Source organism: Carassius auratus, chromosome 12 (genome assembly GCF_003368295.1).
Source record: "Carassius auratus strain Wakin chromosome 12, ASM336829v1, whole genome shotgun sequence".
Taxonomy (NCBI): domain Eukaryota; kingdom Metazoa; phylum Chordata; class Actinopteri; order Cypriniformes; family Cyprinidae; genus Carassius; species Carassius auratus.
The window spans coordinates 6,604,665-6,625,108 of NC_039254.1; the positions used below are offsets into that span (position 1 = coordinate 6,604,665).

A 20,444-nucleotide genomic window follows, 5' to 3' on the forward strand; every position below is an offset into this window, starting at 1 on the left:
TTTTGTGGCTCAAGAGAGCCATTAGCTTAACCACATGAAAAAGAACATTGTTCCAAGGCATTCAGTCGAAATCACAAAATAATCTGTCCATCTCTGTAAATTAGCCAGATTGGCTGTTGTGCAACTGTGCCGTGAAGGGAAAACTTTGAAAACTTTTTATTTTTTACTTATCCAATGTTAATTTTATTCCTTTAATATTTATTTAAGGCTCAACCTTCTGACCTTTAAAACAGTTTTTCAACATTGAGGGACACATCTGTCAGCATTAGTATTTATGTCTAACTTTTAGATGATTTTGTACCATTTTAATGCTGATTTTAAAAGCTGATGTTAATGTTATTTATTAACTACCTTTATACTGATTGACTTTCAGTAGAAAAGGGAAAAAGGGATACTGTTCAAACATTGTTTGTAATCAGATCCAGGCTCTCTGTGCTACGCATGTTTATAATCTTTGCAAAGTGCTTTTCATCCCAATCACCTGATTCATCAAGACATGTGGTTACTGTTACTGAGAAAAGACAATATGTTTAGGTTTATTTGCATGCTAAATGGTTCAGTGGTAAACATGATGGAGGAAATTGCTGTCTTCTAAATTGTATATAAAGCAGTCTGAGCTTAAATGAAGGTCTTTAAGTACAAGAGCACATAAGGTTATGGTCATCATTTAAAAAAAATTCTTATTGACTGTGGATCTTGATATTGTCCCACATTTATTTTCATATTAAGACTAGGGCTGGTATACGATTAATACCTTTTAAATAATATTATAGATAAATATTTTTAAAGCGTGAAACAGACATTGTAAAAATAGCTTTGGCAATAAATATTTTGCGTGATTCAACATCTAATGTATTACATATGCTCTTTTTGACCATGAGGGTGGGTAAATTATGACAAAATTTTAATTTTTGGGTGGGTGAACTTTACTTTCAAAAATAACATCATGCAGAGAAATATTAAGCTTGCAAAATATGCTTTTAAAATATTCAGTTTGTTTCTGCTGTCTATATCAATGAACACTAGATGTCCTCATTAGCAAATCTTGCTACATACAAAAACACTTCTATTCACGATTATTAAATAAGGATCTCCAGAGTTGCTTCTCTAAACAAGGCAAATTATTTTGACTTGTTTATTATTTTGGGGTTTAATACTGTATTACTGTGGTTCCTAATTATATCATAGGCTTATCATTATTGCTGATGAGTGTTGTTGTGCTATGTTATTGTAATATTTACCATTATATAATTAGAGGGTATGTAAAAGTTTATGAAAGTTTTACTCCATAATACAATAGCAACATATATAAATATGTATAGTATTTTTATGTTACACTAATCAGTATTTAGCACACCTTCCTAAGGAAAGGATCAGAAGATATGGCAATTAGTAAATTATATTTAGACAGACTTATTGACGTTCCAGATCTATACTTGTGCTCTTATTATTTTAGTTATTTTGCCTTTAATGTACATAAACGTGCAAACAATATAATTGCGCTTGTGAATTTATTTTGATGTTTTTACAGAGTGCGAGCTGTCTCTTTAATACCGCGTGGTTTAACTGTGTTAACATGTTGCTGCTGATTGGGCTGACATGTTTTAGTACACACTCATCAAACAAGAGAAAACGCATCTCAAACCCCGTTTCCAGAGAACATGTTGTTCAAACTGTAAACCGTAGCACAAATGATGCACAGTTGCACACCGGTTTGAGCTTGAACTTGCCCCAGTTGTTGTGTTTTTTTTTTTTTTTTAGTTACTCCGAGATGCGCATTGACGAACACGTGCAAGTCACTTACGCAATCTGCTGGAAAGCGTTACAGCAACGTGACCGTGTCCTGATTGGACTCGTGTGTGACAATCTAAAGAGATCCGCCAATCAGCGAGCGGGGGCGTGGCCAGTACCCTGCAAACACTTGAGGGGTACAAGATGTTACTGTTCCACTGTCTCCCACTGCTTGGATTATTAGGAAGCGTTTGTCTCACTGTGTTTTACGGGGCCAGGTCAAACAAAAGACCAAAATAGATGGAAACGAATTACAGAGATGACGCGTTGTTTAAGATTTTAAATCTAGTTTTTTTCCAAAGTGTTGTTGGACCGTATACGAAGCCACATATCAGTTTTCTATTTTTATATTATATTTCTAATTATTTTACTATTATTTGTTTTATTATCCTTTTAAAACCAATAGTAAAGCAATCTAATATTTATTTTTATTTATAGTATCTATAACTTTAGTAACATTAAAAATGGACGTGAACAATTGGACTATTGTCTATCCAATGTAAATGTGACAAAATAGATACTGTTTAGTGTAACTTTAAGGAATTAATGTTTAAACTGCTCGCTAATGCATATCACTGAATAAAATCTATCTGGGACGAACGTGTGTCCAATATATAATAAATAACTGTTGTTCTATCTAAGCAGTTAGTGAGATTTGAAGAACTAACGAAACTCATCCAGCGGTTTCTCCCACGTGACCGTGGCGAGCGAGGCGTTGCCAACGGGGAAGTGACGTAACGGCGCTACGTTCGTGTTCTCAATGTCCACAGGAGATACGAGGCCTGTGACAAGCTTCTGCGCTGGGGGTCCGCTGTTAAAATCCAGCTCCATCTTCTTTATCCTTGGGGATAACGATGACCAAACCGACAAGAGCATAATCTACACCACTCTAAGCTTTCTCCTGATCACAATATTGTGATATTTCGGATTTAAATATATTAGAAAAGGAATGGTGAAAAGTGAACTCCGTCGGAAGAATCCGAATTCTCTTCAGGGACTCGGGGGGTTGGGGTCGCATAAAGATAAATAGGATCGCAACAGTTAAACGACGCGTAAAAATATTAAGGGTAAACGTGAATTTAAAGGCCAACGGTATCTGGTTTTATAGAAATTAGCTGAAATACAATCAAGGGACTCGTCCGAGAGACACCAATACACAGCGATGGAGCTACGAGTTGGAAACAGATACAGACTTGGTAGAAAAATTGGAAGTGGCTCATTTGGAGACATTTATCTGGGTAAGTATAAACTGAAACACACGTAGACACTCTTGCTATAAAGCTGTCAATAATATAAAACGCTAACAAGCTCTATTGTTTCATATATCTGTCAGCTGTAACTGTCAATGGCGTTTTTCCAAAGATTAACTCGTTATAGTATTTTATGAGGTCCGTTTCTCAGTTCTTCGGGCATTTATATGAAAAAACGTATTTTCTAACCGTGACAAGAACGTATTTCAGACCACAAGTGGTTTGTTGAACTTCCAGAGTATATAAACTTTACGTCCCGTTTGGAACAACACTCCAGGAGATCATACGTGACCATAAAATATGTGCTTTTGACATTAGACTCAGATGTCAGTTGTATAAGATGGAATACAACACTTGATTTAAACTGATTTGTGATTTCCCTGAACCTGTCAATAGGAGTTTCTAAACAGGTCCTCTCTTGTGTGTAACTCTGAATGAATCTTACCTGTCCATGCAGGTTTCACTGAAAGCGTGAACCACCCAAAGGCCAAGCCTGACATGTTGAATCACCCTATGATGGACATTCAGCCAAACCTGGCTGATGCTTTGCAGTCTATTAAAAATCAGATCATACTTTCAGGGTTCATGATTCATGCGATCTCGTTTTTCTGATCACAAGATCATGGTGCCTTTTGGGGAAACAATTTTGATTCAAGTTGTTGTGAACCAACAGTGAGGAACCAGAAGAACTCTTTATTTATATACTAAATGGCCTTCATGGTTGATACCATCAGTATCACACCAGGAAGTCGTCGGTCATTTGAATATCTATGGTTGACGTTTAGAGATTGTATTGATGGCTGGAGAGAGCCATTGTTTTGTATTGCAATACATTGCACCAAAGTAGGTCATTGTTTTTTTGTTGATACACTTAACTTTTAGTAGTACTCTAAACCACTTTAGCATTTCATTTTCGACTCAAGACTGTGATTAAATGTACTTGTGTAGAGCAAGATGTGAAGATCATCTTTTATTCAGAAGGCATTAAAGGAAGTTTTGCAGCTGTTGGCCTTAATTCTTCTAGCTGTGGTCTCCTCATTAACATGGTTTCTCTCACGTGGTTTGAAACCCGTGGACAGAATGTTGAATCCAATCAAAGCTCCTCCAAACATCAGGTTCAAATGCAATCAGCTTCCTTTTATTTTGACAGAGAAGCACTGTTGGCAAGGGGACTTTGATCATCATAGTGTTGAAGTGTGGTGGGGAGACCTTTATCCCGAAGCCTTTTAGCTGAGATGGGATAGTTTCAGTCTGTCTGTGTGTGAGAACAGGGCTTGGTGGGTGTGGTGAGATTGTAAACTCCATCTGCGCAGTTGTTTCATAACTGCACCCACCTCTTTGGTACGTTAACTTAATTAAATGCTTTTTTTTAATTGAATGCCTAAAGTGTGTCTCAGGTGTGATTCTGAGGGAGTGCTATAGGAAGATCTTCAGTAAATGACTGTGTGTGAAATACACTGAAATCATCTATCGTTAGCATTAGAGGCTGAAAAGATCAACCCCAACCAGATTAGACTCATTGCATCATGTTACACCGCATAGTGCCCTTACAAATCATCAGAGAGTCAGCGTAAATGCAACACCTCTCCGCTTTTCTTAGGATTCCGTTATATTTGCGTCATGGCAGGCCTCAGGTGTGTGAATCACCCAGGAATGTCCCACTCCTCTACAATCCGGTTTCCTTTCCATCCGCTTTTATGTAACTTCAGAGGGTTTGGTCTGGATAAATTATGTGGTGATGTTTGTAGGTTTGGACAGGATGCCACTTTTGTAACTTCCTCTTCATCTTTCGACGCCAAAAATGGAGATCTCATTTAGCTACATTATCAGACGTTTGATATCTATTTTTCGTGTGCGTTTCGAGCACATGTGAGTTTTATGTCCATACCCAATATTGTCCCATTGAGAGTCAGCTGTTGGATGGGCACTGGTTTTTCTTTTTTCGGAGGGAGCTCTTGCATAACGCTGTCGTAGTAGTATTGGTTTTCTTTATCATTGCAGTAGAGGTGATCTGTAACCAATGCAGAACCATTGTTGTTTACTTTGTAAATGGCAGATATAGGCTTGGACCTGCTCCCCATTTGACTGTTTTTCTTGTTTGATCTAAATGTAGTCATGGGGTACTGACTGTTTGTGTTCCTAGACTAAATGTGTCTAATTTGCTGATAAAGTTCTGCGTAGACCTGACTTGCATGACGTGCGTTTCTTTGCTATCAGCTGAGATGAGCATTATCCTATGCTTGTTTGTTTTTTAAATATCTCAGAAACCAGCTAAACAAGTCCTTGAGTTTCTGTTCAGACAACAGTGGTAGCAGTTTCAGTTTCAAAACTGATTTTGGTTTGCTAAGTGGACACATTAAGATTTTGCAGAATGTCCAAGAGTACATATTCATATCATATTAACAAATCTAAAACAATTATGTGCCCAATATATTATTACCTTAGAATCTCCATTACATTTCTCAAATCTTGTTCACCTTTAAAATGTGATCAAATGGCAAACAAAGTTTTTCACGAGAGGTTTACTGAATAAAATAAAGCTTGGGGGGGGGGGGGGGGAAGCAACAACAGACACCTAAAACACCATTGTATGTAGTGAACAAAACTGTACCGCTCATTTACACAAAGATACAGAGAACAAGCATACTTCATATTTTAATAGGATTATTCTTGCAGTTTAATATTTACATTTTGATATTGCATTTTAATTAATTGTACAGGCCTATTCTTGATTTTATTCATTGAAATTGTGTAGTGCAATCACTAATTATACAGGTCAATTAATTATGATCTAGAGTCATGTCAGTTTGTTGGAGATTCCGGCTGTGTTCTGACCTCATTCACTGTTTTAATGGCTCTGTTTCTCACTCTGCTCTAGGCACAGACATTTCAGTTGGAGAAGAAGTGGCCATCAAACTGGAATGTGTGAAGACGAAGCACCCACAGCTCCACATTGAGAGCAAGATTTACAAGATGATGCAGGGTGGAGGTAATGAGAAAAGGGTTTGGATTAATCCGTAAATAAGGGTTTGATCGATGTAATCAATGAAGTAATCAATGAAGTGATTCATATTTGCCAACTATCATCTGTTGGGTTTCCAGGCTGTATTTAAGTGTTCTGTGTGCTCCCTTTGCAGTTGGCATTCCTACTATAAAGTGGTGTGGTGCAGAAGGAGATTATAACGTGATGGTGATGGAGTTGCTCGGCCCCAGTCTGGAGGATCTCTTCAATTTCTGCTCCAGGAAGTTCAGCCTGAAGACTGTCCTGCTGTTGGCTGATCAGATGGTATGATACAAAGTCACGTCGACAAGTAAAAAATAGTTTGCTGCAGAAGTACAACTTCTTTTTAATGTGTTTTTTGTAAACCTTGCATACCTCAGATTAGCCGCATTGAGTACATCCACTCCAAGAACTTCATTCACAGAGATGTAAAGCCGGATAACTTTCTGATGGGCTTGGGAAAGAAAGGAAACCTGGTCTACATCATTGACTTTGGTCTGGCCAAGAAATACCGTGACGCACGAACACACCAGCACATTCCCTATCGAGAGAACAAGAACCTGACGGGCACTGCACGTTACGCATCCATCAACACACATCTTGGCATTGGTAAAAAACACATTCTTTTCAGTCAGTTTGTAGATTTGACTGTGTGTGTGTGTGTGTGATCCAAATGAACAAACTTTCTCTGCATAGCAAATAGCATAAATGGCCATGTGAAGGAACAACAAATTGTTGTTTTACGCTTTCATCTGAGCAGAATATCTTAGTGGAGATCTCTAAACTCATACATGTTTACTGGTGTTTTCAGATTGCCAGTGTTTTTGTTCCTCAAAGAGAGTTCATGCATGTATTACACTGGACAGAAAATGTATTAATTTAAACAAAAACTTTGATATTTGGAAACCCCAAGTATGAAAGCAAGTGGAAAGCTTGTTACAAATGTAAGATAATGCAAATGCCTAGTGACAAAAAATACTTTTAGGATAAATAACAAGTGGCCAAATATCACAGGTGGATTACCGTATATAAATCGCACCTAAGTATAAGTCGCATCAGTCCAAAAATATGTCATGATGAGGAAAAAAACGTATATAAGTCGCACTGGACTATAAGTCGCATTATTTAGAACCAAGAGAAAACAATACCGTCTACAGCCACGAGAGGATGCTCTATTCTGCTCAGTGTAGACTACCAGCCAAACTATGAAAAGTGGGTGGTGTTGGCACAGTGGATAAGATACATTCCTTTGGTGTGAGAGACCCAGGTTCGAATCCACTGTGAGACACCAATGTGTCCCTGAACAAGACACTTAACTCCTAGTTGCTCCAGAGGCGTGCGACCTCTGACATATATAGCAATTGTAAGTCGCTTTTGATAAAAGCGTCAGCTAAATGAATAAATGTAAATGAAAGTGCGACTTCTAGTCCGGAAAAAACAGTATGCTTGATTAATAAAGAGAAGTAGTAATCACAATTAAAATTCAATTTAACGTCCAGTCTTAGCGACGGCTGTAGTTACTGATCCTTTGAAAAGCTTTCTCGCTTTATTTTTCTTTCCCATTTCTCTACTGGTTCTGTATGACATCAGTGTGTGCTCTTGCTCAAGTGGATGCATGTATATTTTTAGCGTTTCCCAGAAGAGGTTGGTTTGTGGACGTGTGTTTGCAGCAGTATAAATTCTTATTCATGAATCATACAGTAGCATTCATCCTTTCATGCTCCATGCAAGCATCTATAATTCAATTCGCGTGTCTCTACAGAGCAGTCTCGGCGGGATGACCTGGAGTCTCTCGGTTACGTGCTGATGTACTTCAACTTGGGCTCGCTGCCTTGGCAGGGACTGAAAGCCGCCACCAAGAGACAGAAGTATGAGCGTATCAGTGAAAAGAAGATGTCCACCCCCATTGAAGTTCTCTGCAAGGGCTACCCATGTATGTTCAGAGCCCTTGTGTCATTTCGAACATTTTGTGAATGTTAATCAGACTTCGTCTTTGAAACGATGCTTATAATCCGGTATTGTAATATGCCTGTTTGTTTTCTGTCCCACAGCTGAATTTGCTACGTACCTCAACTTTTGCCGATCACTGCGATTTGATGACAAGCCAGACTATTCGTATTTGAGGCAACTCTTCAGGAATCTGTTCCACAGACAGGGCTTTTCCTATGACTATGTGTTTGACTGGAACATGCTTAAATTTGTAAGTACATGTCTGGATGGTCTTCGTTCTTTAGAGTGTGATAAATGAAACTTGTGTTGCTTGTTGTAGTTTGTTCATTAGTGATATATGAGACTTAAACTGTTATTGATTGGGTATGGGTGTTGTGTTGTGCAGAGGTGCGACATTTTGAGTGTAGACGGTGGTTGCGTGTCTAAGTTTTTAAATATTACACCACATAAATCCACTTTTAGAAATCCACTACATTGTTGCGTTTCCCCTTTTCTCAGGGCGCCAACCGTACAGCAGAGGAGGCAGAACGTGAGAGGAGAGAGCGAGACGAGCGGATGAGGCACAGCAGGAATCCTGCAGCTCGAGGGATCCCAGCAGCTTCAGGCAGACCCCGCCCCACACAGGACGGAGCTCCGCCCACACCCCTCACCCCCACCTCTCACACAGGTGAACAGTCTGTCACTTACCTCTCAGGTACATGAAAGACTACAAGGAGGTATCTCATATTCTCACTATCTCACAGCAAACACATCCTCACCGAGACCGGTCACTGGCATGGAGCGCGAACGGAAGGTCAGCATGCGGCTTCATCGTGGCGCCCCAGTGAACGTGTCGTCCTCAGACCTGACGGGGCGACAAGACACCTCCCGCATGTCCACATCACAGGTATATTGCAGACCCTGCTCATTCAATCAATAAGCAGAGCAATAATAAAGCGCATGACAAAAGTAGCCAGTCAGTATGAGTATCTGAATGAGGTGTTTTAATATTCTCTTACCGATAAAAGAGATTTTACTCTGGCTGAACAAATAGTTTAGTGCCTCAGGCTTTGAATGGTTACACTAGGAATTCTTACTACTTCACACAAATAAATACCTAATGAAATATTAGTACATCTTTTATTGCTTACAGTAATTGAAGTTTTGATTCTCATGATCTCTTTTGGAGTTTCTGACTGGTGAAATTTAACTTAAAATTTTATCTGTTTATTAGATTTTCTAGGAACCTGTTGACCTAACGTTTGTGTTTCTGGGAAAAGTCATTTCAGCAGCATTTTTTTTCCCAATATGATAGACAGTAGGCATTGCATGATTATGAGTTGGTGTGAGCTGTGTGTCAGTGTACATGTGATTGTGTTGTGGGGGTGGAAGGCTGTAATGTTCTCTCTCTTCACCCCAGAATAGCATTCCCTTCGATCACCACGGCAAGTAGTTGATCATCACATCCTTGTGCACCAGGTCAGTTTGATAAGCTTGTGTTGACTGCACATTGCCTTGATTTCTACCAACTGGGTGAATATCATTTGAACTGTCATATTTAAAAAAAATAATAATAATAATAAAGGATCTAAATGGTGTTTTTGCATCTCTGAATAGTTCTTAAAAAAAAAAATCTTAGTGTGATGAACATTTCAATAATCTGGAGGGACTTTTACTACAAAAAAAATGCAGAGGAAATGTTCCATGGATATTAATGGTTCTTCTTGGAATTATAGATTATGGAATTATATTTTTAGTGTATTTCAAAATAAAAACAAGTTTCAGTCTTTAAGATATTAATACTAATAATTTTCATTGTGCATTTTCTGCTTTACCATTTTCATAATACACACACACACACACACACACACACACACATATATATATATATATATATATATGGCTGCATTTATTGATCTAAAAAAATACAGAAAAAAATGTTGTAACATTAGAAAATAATGGTTTCTATTTTAATATCCTTTAAAATGTCATTTATTTCTGTGATTCAAAGCTACCATCGGCCACTACTCCGGTATAAAGTGTCACATGATCCTTAAGAAATCATTCTAATATGCTGATTTAATTATTAGAATTATCAATGCTGGCAACAGTTGTGCTGCCAAATATTTTTTTGGAAACCGCAATACTTATTTCAGGATTCTTTAAATAAAAAGTTAAAACGAAAAGCATTTATTCAAAATGAATCTTTTTGAACAATATAAATCTTAGTAATTTAACACATCCTTGAATTAAAGTTTTAATTTTAAACCGTTTTTACCACTGATAATAAATCAGCGTATTAGAATGATTTTTGAAGGATCATGTGACACTTAAGACTGGTGTAAGGATGTTGAAAATTCAGTTTTGATCACAGGAATAAACGTGATTTTAATGTATATTAAAAAAAATTTTTTTTTTTACGTCTTCCTGCTGTTTCACAATATTAAAGTATTTTTTTCCTGTTTTTTTATCAAATAAATTTAGCCTTGATGAGCATAGCTAACTCCTTTTAAAAAAACTTAAAAAAAAAAAATATTTGTTCTGATCTCAAACTTGCCTTAGTGTGTGTGTGTGTATAGCAAGACTGTTTATTTGATCAGAAATACATTTTATATTGTGAAATACAACATTTTTAATAGCCATATATTGTGTATACAATTTTTGATGGCTAAATGTTAAATCTGTGGAAACTGTTTTTTCACACACATTTGATTACTAATATTACAACTAATATTGGCTTATTTATATCTTAATTTTGGCTTAGAACAAGACCCAGACCGTTTTGTGAGATTCTTAATCATTCTTAGTCTTTTTTGAAAGACCATTTTGTTCAGTGGCAGTTGTCATTTATTGGGCATCTCTTTCTCTTGTTGCTGTTTACAGATTGTTTCCATGTCCCAGAAGCCTCCACTTTGCAATATGGAGCACGATGGGCAACCTAACTACACAAGGCTGATTGACAGCTCTCCACCATCAGCTAATAGATAGGGCGTCAGTCTCTTTCTTCTATTGACCAAACCAAAATGGTGTAGAACCAACCTGACCTCTTTGCTTCGGGCTCTCTCTCCTCTTCTTCTTATCTCATTTTCTCAGATTTTTTTAAAATGTTTTCATGGAAATGAGAGCTACAGCCTTTTGGGTTGACCAATCAGAGACTGGATCAGCCAGCCACACCATTGTCATCTCCTGCTTCCTTCCTTCACAGTTCCTCTCTTACACATTCAGTGCTGCATAACTTTCTCTGGTTCAGGCTCCTCGCGATTGAGGCTAATGTATCGTCTGTGTGGTTTAAATGTTTCTTTGTATTCTGAATTTGCTTTCGTTTTTTAACCTTGGTTAAACAGACGAGTCCGGGTTCACTTTTAAATGTTTTTTTTTTTTACTCTATTTATTTTTTAATATACATTTTAATAACCCTGTGTATCTGGTGAGGTTCCTTTCCCACGGTGAAGCTGGTGGTATAGAGTGGACTGCCCACAAAGGCTCCAAAATCTCAGCATACATGGCTGATAGCAAACGGACTCCACAGCCTGGTTTTCACTCGTGAACGTCCTCCCAGAGAGACCCTGTGAACCTCAACTGTTTGTCTGCTATATTGATCTTTAACTGTACAAAACTGCCTCCCCCGTTATTGTGTCTTCTGTTTCTAAGCTGTGATATAACTGTAAAATAATCATGTAAATGTTTCCATGCAACTCTTTAGAAAGACTATGAAATGACCGCAGATGGTTTGAGTCTGAAAGTTATCGACATTTACCCACGTTTTCACAAAGCCACAACAATGAAGTGCCAGACTTTGGGGGTTTTCTGCATTCTGAACTTGATCTTTGACTCTTGAGGGTGATGTTTTGAATCATGGAGATCTTCTAAAAAGGTTGGTTATGTTTTGCTGCAAGTTTGTGTTCTGATGGTTCAGATGGTGTTTTGGAAGTGAAAAATCATTGGAGATATCGAATGTCTTTGCAAAGGTTGAAAGAATGAAAACAAATCAAAGTCTTGCTCTGATGTTTAGTGATCTCTTTTTTTTTTTTCTTTCTTTACAAAATATTCCAGCACTGATGTGGCTTTTCTAATGCACATTGAAAGCTGGTCTGGTCATCTTTTTCACCTGTTAACTTCCTGGATAATATTTTTCATCTGATTCTCCCCCATTTTGAAGCCCATGGCTGCTTTGAGCTCCACGTACTTTTGTGGAAGTCATGCCAATTGGTCAGTCCTGTAAGAATTTGTATTACCACCGTATTTGTGTATTTTAAACCATGTAAATAAATGAATTACTTGTACTTGGGGTTGCATTTATTTATTTATTTTTAATTCTGTGCATAGGATATAGGCAATTAAACAGTTGGTTTTGCTTATCCATCATTAAGGTTTTATTACTTTTGAAAACATGTCCTATTTTCTAGAAATAACTGGGTCATGTAGTTCATTCCAGTATCCCAGTTACTGCCATTGACACCTCAGGCAGTATAATAACCCACTATTCATGTGTCACTGTGAATTTCTCATGATGGCGTTCTCCAGTAGGCTTGGCGCTTCATCTTTCTTTCCTCTAAACTAAATCCATGATCCTACTGCCATTTTTTCTTTCTAGCTACAATTTATTTTTTTCATGCTCTTCTCTTCACATGCATCTGTAATCTATTTTTGCAATCTCTTCTATGCATCTAAAACCATAGTTGAACTGAAACATCCAAAATCGCTTTAAGTGTCACCATAATACTATGTGTTAGACTATGCCTCGTTGCTCTGCTTAAGTTTGAAAAAAATCAAGTACTTAAGAAACTCTACGTTAACTGTTTATAAGCAGGATTTATTACCTTGCTAGTTAACCTCACGGTTTCAGATGAGCCACTGCTTAAGGTGCATTTACAGAAGGACACCAGCTGGACTGAACTGAAAATACTGCACAAATCCGGTGCTAATAGGATCTGGACTGTGTCTTATTGTAGGAGTAGGGAGTAAACAATGTGGTCAATTACAGTTTTCACTAACCTTTTACTGACAACTATCACTTCAGGGCAAATCAGTTCACTAATTTGATGCAATTTTAATTGAAGATCAATAAAGTGGCATATTTAATCATGTCAGCAAGTTAACAAAAAAAACAACATGAGTCAAGGTACAGTGGAGCGGGAAGGATATTTATTTCTAAAACAATTTACAGATTCTTTACGGCTACAAGACTTAAGGCACAACCAAAAACAGCTTGTGTCTTTAGAACGTAGTAAAAGAGGGTTCCTACTCACACAGTGCTGGTGAAAAACACAAAGTTTAGAAGGGTTTTACCCATACCATTTAAAAAAAAAAAAAGAAGACATTTGAGTCTTAAGTGAAGTGAAAATAAATGTTACATAGGCAACATATTGCAGGTAACAGCTGTGGTCCTCTCCTGATTGATGCAGTTGATCTGGAAATACTGACATTTAGGTGAATAAATTACAAATAAATATAAAGTGGAGCTGCCAACTGACATCAACACTTTAATATAAATACTGAATCAATAAAAGAAAGTTAAAATTAACAAAATAGCAAAAACCCAAACACACTATAAAAAAAAAAAAACATGTAACAGAGCTCTGTCCTCCAAAAATATGTACTTTGAAACATTTCACAAAAATAAAAGCATGTCTGAACTCTGTACATTCCTCTAATTTAAAAAGACTAACTAGGATCCTCATTTGCATGTCATACATTTCTGACTTTAAATACAATCCTGTGCTCTCTCAGGACCATTTTAAAATGTTACAGTAGATGTATATAGATACTAACAATCCACATTAGCAAACACAGAATGCCAAAGCAGCAAGCTGGTAATATTCAGTATAATCCTGGTGACCTGCTCAGTGATGTGGAGTGCTTACTGGCCAAAAATATGGTGCCACAGTATAAATTGATTCTATTTTTGTAACAAGAACCTTTTGAGAACAAACCTGACATCTGCTAACATAGAAGGCAGTGGTTGGCCTAAAAATGGCTGAATCGGAACTGCAGAGCAGGTCAAAAAGCGGTCCTCCGCAACCACACTTGAAGCATGATACAAAAAGCATACACTACAACAAACACACATCCATGATTCCTACAAGGGAAGCTTTGTCATACCTATTGTTCTAGTATCTTCACAGAGAGGATTCAGGTTCTACAACCACACCATTTGGTTCAGTCACCTTTTTGGAAGCGTTCTCCACCTCTATGCTTTCAGGCTCTTCAACCTTTCTATCATCAGATTTTGCCATTGCTTCATGTTCGATGGCTTGCTTCTTTCCATTGTCACCCTCTCCGTTGCCTTGGTTGTCCTTTGGTGCTTTGTTGAGCTCCTCCATCTCGGTCTCGTTAATGGCCATCTCCATCTTTGCTGGAGGGTCAGGCTGTTGGGGCTTCCTTTTGATGAAGAGCATGTTACAAATGGCGAGCACAAGAGCCGAGAGGATCACCTCACACCCAGCCAGCAGAAAGACGAACATGTAATTCTTTGTGGCATCCAGAAGACGACCTGTGAAATGAAACAAGAGAAGCATGATAAACCTACCCACGTGGATTGGCCAATTGTGGCGGCAACCCTGACTGGTCACACGTCAATGACCCATGAGCGGAAGCTGTCATTGTTGGTACAACTATAACATCCATTTGTTGTGTTTGGAGGTCTAAACAATCCAAAACATATGGTATTGTACAAATATTAGGCCCTTCCAACACTAAACAAAGGGTTCTTGTAAGGTACATAAAGGGCCACCTGCATTTTTGACCATTTGCAAAGAGAATGTGGTTTTCATTGGTAGGTAATCTAAAAGACTAGAGGAGATACTTTGGTCATGTAAATGTATGTTTCAGTTGATTCGTTGCTTATCTTATGACTTTTCTTTAATAGCACAGACACTACAGAACATAAATGACTCTGACCTGCTCCAGGTGGTCCCACCAACACAGCAACGGCTTCAACCAATAGCACCAAGCCAATGGCACTGGAGAACTTCTCAGTCCCCACAATGGCCATCAACACTTCAAACTGCAAGGCTCCAACCATGCCATAGGAGATACCGAAGAAGATGCAGAACACCACGAGAGATGGATAGTCTTTGGCCATGGAGCCGAGGAGATCAGTGGTGCCATTGAAGAGCATAGCGAAACTGAAGAGGTAAACGCATCGTGGTCGAACCCACTTGAGCCCAGCAATGATACCACATGTTGGCCTAGCGAAGATGTCGATAAACCCTAGTATGGTGAGCAGCAAAGCAGATTTGGTGTCCTCATTGCCCAGTTCCTTGGCATAGCTTACCACAAACACAGGAGGCACAAAAAGACCCAACACCATAATGGCTGCAGCCACCGTGTAAATCAAAAAGCCACGATCTTTAAAGACAGTGAAGTCAAGAAGTTTGGGCTTTGGTTTGGATTCCTTCTCTTTTTCGTCCACCTCACTTGTTTTTTGGGGTGCTTTCAAGGGCCTCATGAGGGCTCCACATGCACAGCAATTCAGTAGAATCCCTCCAAGGATTAGGAAACCTCCACGCCAACCATAGTTATATTGAAGGACCTGACCAAGAGGAGACAAACAGCACAGAGCCACGGGACTTCCAGCTGCAGCCAACCCATTGGCCAAGGGCCTTTTCTCACTGAAATATCTGTTCAGCATGATGAGGGATGGCTGAAAGTTCAAAGCAAGACCCAAACCTGGAGAACATAGTTTGAGGGTGTTAATGCATTGAAAAGAAGTACACCAGAATTTCATACGTATACACAAAACAGTACTCACCGGTTATGACTCCTGTGCTGAGATAGATGTGGATGATACTGGTTGAAAAGGATGCCATAATCATACCAAGTGAGGCAAAAAGGCCCCCGACCATCATCACAGGGCGACACCCGAAACGGTTCACTAAGATGCTGCATATAGGGCCTGCAACAGGCAAACTACTGTTACCATGCAGAATCATGATTTCCATTAAAAAAAAAAAGAATTGCATGATAATACGGTCCTTTCAAAATAGATCCTTCATGTGGACCTGTAATTTGAAAACCCACTTAGCCACACAATATTTTCATGTCTCCCTGCTGTCAGTGGACATCTGTACCTGAGCCATAAAGCATCGCAAGAAGTATAGAGGAGATCCAAGCCGTGTCACTGTAGCCCACTCCAAACTCCCGGATAAGCTCTTTGAAGAAGACGCTGACTGCTTTGGGAAAGGCGTAGGAGAAACCTGTAATGACGAAGCAGCCGAAGAGGACAGCCCAACCCCATCCTCCATCAGGTGCCTTGACCCCACTGTTACCAGTGTCTACAACCGCTCCACCCATGATGCTTTGTACTGGTCAGGTCTCAACTGCAACAAACAGCATCACAAAACCAGTGTCACTGATGGTGCTTAATTCAACAGGAAAGTTAGTGTACTTGACCTGATTCGTCAACATGACTTTAAATATATTAATTGACAAAAGCTTATGGATAAATAATGCTGAACAGCCAAATTCATGCTTGTTTACTGAATATCCCTCTACAGCAAAATCTGTAAGGTTTGCCAGGCACGCTTGATTCACACCCTTCCTCATTCAGGTTCCTGCCAAAAGCTGTTCTCGTAATTCTAGGTACAACATGTTAAATGTAATACTCCCTACAGAGTATCAAAACAAATTACAACTTTTAAAAAACCCAGCATCACAAGCGTTTTTTTTTTTAGATCACAGAGTTAATTAGGTGGCTTCTAACCCAGAGTTTCCCATTCCTGATCCTGCAACTCTGCCAGCACTGTACTTTTTTTGAGTCCCTTACTGACGCACCGCATTCAGTTCATGAGCATTCAACTAATGACCTGATGAGAATCATGGGTGTTAAATGCTGAAGGAATCTGAAACATGTCATGTGGGAGGTGCTCCAGGACCAGGATTAGCAAACACTTCTGTAACCTACTATGCAATGCTTGAACTGCTGTGCCCTTTCAAAGGTCTCTCAACAGGAGGAGCTGTCAGACAGCTGTTGATGGCAACCAACTTCCTGAAAACATTGATCATCTTACTTGTGATATCTTTTGCATCATTTCTAACCAAAAATAAATAAATACCACACACACACCACAACATGACCTTAACATTATGTGCCACATTATCTTCACATTCTGCTATACAAACTATTACAAAATGGCCAGCCTTCTTATACTGACCTTGTAAAAGGGCATGACTACCATGACTCATTAAACTAGAGAGACTACCATGACTCATTAAACTAAAGAAACTGATTAATGAATACTCATACATACTCTTTTAAAACAAAAAGCTAATAGACACCTGGTCCTTTGTAAATCAATGTGAACTCTGAAATTATTTATCTGGATACCAAGACGGATACCAGCTGTGGTATGTTGTACTATACATGTACAATAAATAAAATAAGTTACACTTAAGTATCACTGTTACTTAACTTACTAATGGAGACATGCATGCAAACAAAAAATAGTTTGCTCTATTTTTTTTTTACATATATGTGGAAATTAGTAGATCAAGAACTATGATGTAGAAGAGCTGCACTAGGTTAGCATGCAACCAATGTATGTATGACCTACCTTACTAAAGGTCCCTGAAAACTGAACCTCCCTCGTATCTACATCATTTAGGGGCAAGAGGGGGATGGGGGCTGTGGGGCACGCCTCTGTACACTACAAACCTAAATTAAGACTCTGACAATTCCCCATGTGGTACTGATTGCAACAACCAGAATCACCTCCCATGAGGTTAAGAGTAGCTTGTCTTGTGTGTACCCTCATCTTATGTAGATTTTTATTTAAACAAATTTGGTTGGGATTTAATTTATGTTTGCTTAAGGAGGAATTATGTAGGGTTAGAATTTATTTTAGAAAGGCCATTGAATTGTTTCTCAGAAACTGGTCACAGCTGGCACTGACTCTTTGTTAATTATGGATGCTTCTTGTCAAGTCCATACTAATTAGCAAAATGGCTGATTCTAATCTGTCAGTTGCAATGCAGCGACAAGATTAATGATTGTATTCTTTTCAGTGATTTTCAAATATCTAATCAATCCTTTATATAGGTCTGTGTGTGACACCAGTCCTAATTTTATTGTATTTTTTATGATAATAGTTGATAAAGGTATTAGATGTAGTGATAAGGATAAGTCTGAAAAGGGAATTAAGGCCAATTAACATTATACATTACAGCCTTCACTGGCCTTCCTCCTCCTACAATACTCCATGCTGAACGTGATTTCACCAAGTGCAACATGTTCCAGGAACAACATTCCAATCAACCAATCAGATTTGAGGGATAAGTTTACAGCCTTACAACCACAGTTGATGCTTCTACACCCTTGTTTTTAATTTCCCTCTGATTTTAGGGTTAATTTATGGGTAGGGGCCTATCTATATTTTTGGACAATAATTTTTATCCATGAACCATGTCTTACTTTGCAAAACCATGGGTCACTGTGATTTTGGCAAGTAAGACATGGTCCTGGATCAACATCTTTTGTTGATCCTGGATCGACATGACTGTCCAAAAATATAGACCTAACCCAGTCCCTACCCTTAAACCCTACCCATAATTTATTCCTAAAGTCAGTGGGAAATGATAAGTGAATAACAAAGGTGTAGAAGCATCCAACCTTGAAAACTTATACCTTGATTCTGATTGGTTGATTGGAACAAGGATGTTGATCCAGGAACATGTTGTACTTGGTGATATCACATTCACCAAAATCACCCGACCCTATGCTATATGGCTCAAATTTAGGGGGGATGGTATGAAATAAAAACCTTTTTTAAAAGTAACACAAATTTTGTAATCATTATGATTATGTCAAATTAGCTACAGGAACAAAAGTAGCTGCAGGAACAAAAGTAGCTACAGGAATGTACCTGTAAGTCCCCAGTAACTCATCTGTAAACCAATTTAAAATTTCTAAACGTCATAATTACATGAATGTATATGTCATTCTGTCTTTAAATATTTGCACGAAGGGCATCTGATGCAACGATGCTCTCTGGTCTACGTGCTAAACGTGACATTTATACTCTCTCTCCTCCACCTATAAGCGCTGCACTACATGAGTATAAATCCACATATCTACCATCCTCAAGTATCAATTTTTCTCACTTATACAATTGTAGCATTATTGTACCAACAGCTACTCAACAATTATATTACATGCTGTGAAAATATCAGACTAATATATAATTGTATCGGTGTGTGGATAATTCACGATATACAGTTATCAAAAATATTTGTCTTTATAACACGGTTTATATTTTTTAAATAGACAAAATAATAGTATTTCTGTTCCTGAACCGAGACCTGTTAGCTACTTTTCATAAGTCAGTCTCCATAGCAGCCCATCGGCATCAGCATCCCGCATCCAGTCACCCAATCATCTTCTCTGAACACATGTTGACATATTTAAAGGAATCAATCCTCATATACATACCTTAACGATGCTCTTCGATTAAGGTATTTCACTGATGATGCCCTCCTGGGACCAGGACCATCACGTTCGCACGGCACTCATCTTTGAAGAGGCTTTGAGTGGGATCCGCTTCTCTCTGACTGTGTTCTGCCACCAGTGAATCACTCGAGTCATACTGACGTGCAGCCAATGAGCGCGAGCGAGGGCACTAACGTTACGTGCGCTTCCCCACCACTCTGTCCCTCTCTCTCTCATCCCTATTCAATCTATGTGCTCATGGGATTTAAAGGGGATTTACGGACCTTCAATCCATATATGAAGCATCAGCTTGTTTCTCATTAGGTGCTGAACAGAAATATTATTTCGCATTTCCCCCCACATGTTGTGGCACACAACAGGTTAAATTGTAGAGTTGCAAAACAGGCGGATGCCACTTCCTCGGCTAATTGGTCAACAACTCGGAACGTTTCTTTAGATATAGTGTTTGTTGTTATATTATGTATAGACAGCTGTTGGTTTTGTAGAGAGTTCTGAGTAGTGAATGAGTGTAAAACATACCGGTAGATATTACACAAATTGAAAAGAAGAACATTTTGTTTCCTCGGGAAGTTGCCGAATCCATCTCAATAAGACATGTATAATTTATACACTAAGTAGGCTACAGATACAATTGAGAACGTGACAGCAGGCAGGTAGAAACCACGTGAATCAGGTGTCTTCTTTCCCTTCACGTCACTTTAGTTTTGTGTGCCGCAGGAGAAGTTGTGTCACAGGTTTGGAAAAATACTAACTGTCTGAACTTGTCTTTTGGGAGGGAGGTACACAATGTACATGACATACAAAAAAACGTACTCTGTGAGAAATGTATATTTTAGTATAGGTAACTTAACCAAAAATGAAATAAAATACAAAATAGCAAATACGTTTCCATTACTTATTTATGACTCCTTATTTTCTTTTCAAACAAAAGTCTCGGAAACGTTTTATAACTTTACGCTAAGCGTGATGCTTTTATAGCGGGAAATTATAGTCCTGCCAGAAATAGAGCTTCGTCAGAAAATGAACG

The 20,444-nt window shown here is 38.4% G+C and overlaps 2 protein-coding genes across 4 annotated transcripts; one reads left to right on the top strand and one right to left on the bottom strand.

The window, feature by feature from the left end:
* The first annotated feature begins 2,795 nt into the window (after positions 1-2,795).
* Positions 2,796-12,254, top strand: LOC113111630 (casein kinase I). The gene is made up of 10 exons (XM_026276572.1): positions 2,796-3,029; positions 5,920-6,030; positions 6,179-6,327; positions 6,423-6,651; positions 7,805-7,975; positions 8,094-8,242; positions 8,491-8,659; positions 8,736-8,878; positions 9,392-9,450; positions 10,855-12,254. The coding sequence occupies exons 1-9, from the start codon at positions 2,954-2,956 to the stop codon at positions 9,422-9,424; spliced, it is 1,230 nt and encodes a 409-aa protein (XP_026132357.1). The 5' UTR covers positions 2,796-2,953; the 3' UTR covers positions 9,425-9,450; positions 10,855-12,254.
* Positions 12,255-13,094: 840 nt separating this feature from the next.
* On the bottom strand, positions 13,095-19,559 carry LOC113111628 (monocarboxylate transporter 4-like). 3 transcript variants are annotated; one of them, XM_026276569.1, is made up of 5 exons: positions 19,400-19,559; positions 16,044-16,292; positions 15,725-15,868; positions 14,872-15,642; positions 14,091-14,464 (listed from the first exon to the last, which is right to left on the bottom strand). In XM_026276569.1, exons 2-5 carry the CDS (start codon positions 16,264-16,266, stop codon positions 14,091-14,093), a joined length of 1,512 nt encoding a protein of 503 aa, XP_026132354.1. In that variant the 5' UTR covers positions 16,267-16,292; positions 19,400-19,559. The 3 variants fall into 3 exon arrangements, with proteins under 3 accessions (XP_026132356.1, XP_026132354.1, XP_026132355.1); XM_026276570.1 differs by lacking the exon at positions 19,400-19,559 and adding an exon at positions 17,526-17,685; XM_026276571.1 differs by lacking the exon at positions 19,400-19,559 and having other exon boundaries at positions 13,095-14,464; positions 16,044-16,266.
* Between the last annotated feature and the right edge of the window lie 885 nt (positions 19,560-20,444).

Excerpts from the sequence above, each read along its gene's own strand:
- LOC113111630 (XM_026276572.1), top strand. The coding sequence starts at position 2,954 with ATGGAGCTACGAGTTGGAAACAGATACAGACTTGGTAGAAAAATTGGA. Across the intron at positions 6,031-6,178 it reads CAAGATGATGCAGGGTGGAG|TTGGCATTCCTACTATAAAG; the intron begins GTAATGAGAAAA and ends CTCCCTTTGCAG. Across the intron at positions 8,660-8,735 it reads CACCCCCACCTCTCACACAG|CAAACACATCCTCACCGAGA; the intron begins GTGAACAGTCTG and ends ACTATCTCACAG.
- LOC113111628 (XM_026276571.1), bottom strand. The coding sequence starts at position 16,266 with ATGGGTGGAGCGGTTGTAGACACTGGTAACAGTGGGGTCAAGGCACCT. Across the intron at positions 15,869-16,043 it reads TGCGATGCTTTATGGCTCAG|GCCCTATATGCAGCATCTTA; the intron begins GTACAGATGTCC and ends TGCCTGTTGCAG. Across the intron at positions 14,465-14,871 it reads GGTGGGACCACCTGGAGCAG|GTCGTCTTCTGGATGCCACA; the intron begins GTCAGAGTCATT and ends TTCATTTCACAG.